This window comes from Alligator sinensis, unplaced genomic scaffold, assembly GCF_000455745.1.
Source record: "Alligator sinensis unplaced genomic scaffold, ASM45574v1 scaffold98_1, whole genome shotgun sequence".
Lineage (NCBI taxonomy): Eukaryota > Metazoa > Chordata > Crocodylia > Alligatoridae > Alligator > Alligator sinensis.
Genome location: NW_005842058.1, coordinates 1401432 through 1404718, shown reverse-complemented (window position 1 = coordinate 1404718; position 3287 = coordinate 1401432). Strand labels below are relative to the sequence as shown.

At 54.9% G+C, this 3287-nt stretch overlaps 1 protein-coding gene across 1 annotated transcript; it reads left to right on the top strand.

The window, feature by feature from the left end:
- The first annotated feature begins 152 nt into the window (after nt 1-152).
- Nucleotides 153-3153, top strand: NODAL (nodal growth differentiation factor). The gene is made up of 2 exons (XM_025203448.1): nt 153-946; nt 1670-3153. Exons 1-2 carry the CDS (start codon nt 176-178, stop codon nt 1820-1822), a joined length of 924 nt encoding a protein of 307 aa, XP_025059233.1. The 5' UTR covers nt 153-175; the 3' UTR covers nt 1823-3153.
- The last annotated feature ends 134 nt before the right edge of the window (nt 3154-3287 follow it).

Sequence of the window (3287 nt, the reverse complement as noted above, 5' to 3'; positions counted from 1 at the left end):
GCCAGGGACAGGCAGGTCTGCCCCCTCGGCTGGTGCCAGCACCTGTCCCCTGCCCCGCTGCAGCCCCCCCAGCTTGGCTTGCCCGCAGGGTGTGTGGTGCGCTGCTCATCTGTCCTTGCCCCTGTCTCCTCCAGGCTCCCTCCAGGCTGGGGACCACTGGGCTTTCTCCTTCGACATGAGCCCCATCTCCGGCAGCCAGGAGGTGAAGCTGGCCGAGCTGCGGGTCTGCCTACCGCCCGCCTCGCCCGCCCGCAATGTGACAGTGGACATCTACCACCGCCAGGAGCGCCCATGCCAGCGCAACCGCACCTGCGTGGATAGGCTGTTCCTGGGCACCTTTGCTGGGAGCCCGGCCTTCAGCCAGGCCTCCTGGAAAGTGTTTGACATCACTGGCATGCTCCGAGCGTGGCTGCACCAAGGCACAGCCCCTGGCAGCAGAGAGCATCCAGAGCCTGCAGGCATCCCGAGGCACGGCTGGGAGGAGAGGCACAGCAGTGCCCCTGAAGTGCTGGGCGCTCTGAATGTCAGTGGCTCCCAGCATGAGGAGCTGACCCTGGCCCAGGCTATGACGGACAGGGTCCTGCTGGTTGTCTTCTCCAAAGACAAGCCTTCGGCAGAGCCCTCCCATGTGCCCACGCTCATCCGGGCGGTGGAGACCTCCAAGCACATCATGTCGGACAGCACCTCCAGGCACCTGGGGAGCCGCCGACACCGCAGGACCAGGAAGGAGAAGCAGAGGATTAAAATGAGTGGCATGCCTGCTCCCAGGCCAGGGGAGGAAGGCAGGTCTCTGTGCAGGAGGGTGGACATGATGGTGGACTTTGCGCAAACAGACTGGGGCCTCTGGATTGTTCACCCCAAGAAGTACAATGCCTACCGGTGCGAGGGGGAGTGCCCGGCGCCTGTGGATGCGACCTTCAAGCCCACTAATCATGCATACATGCAGGTAAGAGCCATCTCTGCCCCTGGGGCAAGCTGTTGCCTAGCTCTGCACTGGGCTGACCCTGGGAAGCAGAGGCTGCTTTTGAACAGGGACTGATTCCTTAAGTCACAGCTGCCATTGGTTGCTGGTCCAGTAGCAGCATCCTAGCAGCAGAGATCCTGACTCCAGGACCCCCACTTCCCCAGAGTCAGCATAGGATTTGTCTCTAGGCTGCTTAGTCTGGACTAGTTTTAACTCTTAACCCAGGCATGGTGGGAACGTTTGGGGAATGGGGCAGTGGGGAGCTGCTCAGGCAATGGCAACCACCTGTGTTAAGCCTCAGGCTAAACCCAGCACCCACATGTTGTAGGAACCTCACATCAGCCCTGGGGCCATCAGGAGACTGGGCAAACCCTTACAGGGTTTGGCTCCTGTATGCATGGCCTGGTGCCTTGCAGCTCTGTGTGATACTGTCTGACAGGCTCTGCTGTAGACCTGTATGGATGCTGAGTGGGGACTTGCCTCACTGCCTCCAGCAGGACCAGTCACAACTGGAGTGTTAGTGCACAGGGAACTGGGACCATCATTTGTTGTAGGCTCATGCTGTTGGCCTGGTCCCTGGCTGGGGCTGTGTGCCCAATGCTTTCCCCGAGTCAGGCCCCTCTCAGATGGGGCCCTGGAAGTCCCCAGCCACTTAGTTCTGGTACAAGCCTGGTGGCTCATGCTTTCCCTTTCTCTCTCCTCCAGAGTTTGCTGAAGGCACACCATCCCCACCGGGTGCCCTGCCCAGCCTGCGCCCCCATCAAGATGAGCCCCCTCTCCATGCTGTACTATGAGAAAGGGGAGGTCATCATCCGTCACCACGAGGACATGATCATTGAGGAATGTGGCTGCAGCTGACTACGAGCTGTGCTAGGTGAGCCCCTGTGTGGCTCTGCTGGGGTCACCACCCTGGATGCTAACACCAGACTGACAACTCTTCCTGTGCTGGGAGTGGTCAGGAACAAGCACTGCTCAGATGTCTTCATTGTGCCAACAAAGGTTCAGATGCACTTGCCCACAGATCAGTGCACGAAGCGGGGTCTAGCTTCCCTCCTAGCACTCTCTTGTGGGACTCGTGTTAGAGGATGGGTGGTGGGAGATAGATAACTTACTGCCATAGAGACAAGCCCCAGCCCCAGTGGAGAAGAGTGGGGAAGCGACTTCTATAAGGGGAGCCCTGCAGTGGTTTCCTCCATCAGGCTTCTCCGGTGCAGCTCTGCCTGAACCAGGCCAGGAGGGACCCACAAAATGCACTTGTTCCAGTGTAAATAGCTCTGCACAAATGCTGTGCCCAGATAGATTCAGCATGTAGACCAATAAAGAAGTTTTATTGCAGTGTGCACACAGAGTGGAGTCTATGCATATTTGCCAAGAGATGAAAGCAATTAATGAAGAGCAGGAGCAGCTGGGGAGGTGGAATGGAGAGAGGTGCCATTGATCTGTTTGCTTCCAGAGGCTGGTTCAGACAGATGAAACTGGGCATGGTTTGATGTCCAGCTACCCTCTCCCTTTTTGCCCCTTCTTGGCCACTCACTTTCCCATCATTCTCTGGGGCTGAACCCATCATTGTCACTGCCGGGGCATTCCTTTAGGAGAGTGCCTTTGTTGGGAACTTCACCCCCACAACTTCTAGTAGCCTTCCGGATACCTCTTGCACCCTTGGAGCAAGCACAGTGACTTGGGAGGAGTTCTGCTGCCTGTGGGCTGTTTCTGATGAGAACCTGGGTTTGGGTAGTCAAGTTGCACTGTACAATCTTCCCCATATCTATGTACTGTACTAGTTAATTAAAAAAACCCACAAGCTAATGGGTGTTATCAGTTTTGATAGTGTTATCAGGGCTTTCTGTTTTATTAGGCATTGTGTTGTAGGTGGGTTGCAGAATGCAGGATTGTTTAAAAACACCTCTTGCAAAAGCCTCAGGAACTCGCCTCTATCCTCAGGTACAGAACCCTTGTCTTCATGTGAATGAGAATAGACCTGGCCCCTCACATAGCTGCTAAGGATGCAATTAGCTCCAACTCTGTAACCTTCCTTGCTGCCCATGATTGTTGAACATTGCAAATTAAGTTTGCTTTCTTCCACGTGTCCAGAATGTTCTTGCCAGTTGTGGACTCTGAGGTGTGTGTGTGTGTGTGTGTGTACTTGTATTGATACCTAATTATAATAAATTTCTATATTTGAGATTTACAAAGCAGTCTTGTTTTCATAGCGTGATTTTTCAGAGGGAAGGGATCAGTTTCCTGACAACCATGGAACAGTCCTGATCAGGAGGGCTAATCAATTTGCTGGCAAAACCAGGACAAGCTCATGAAGCTGCTTTTT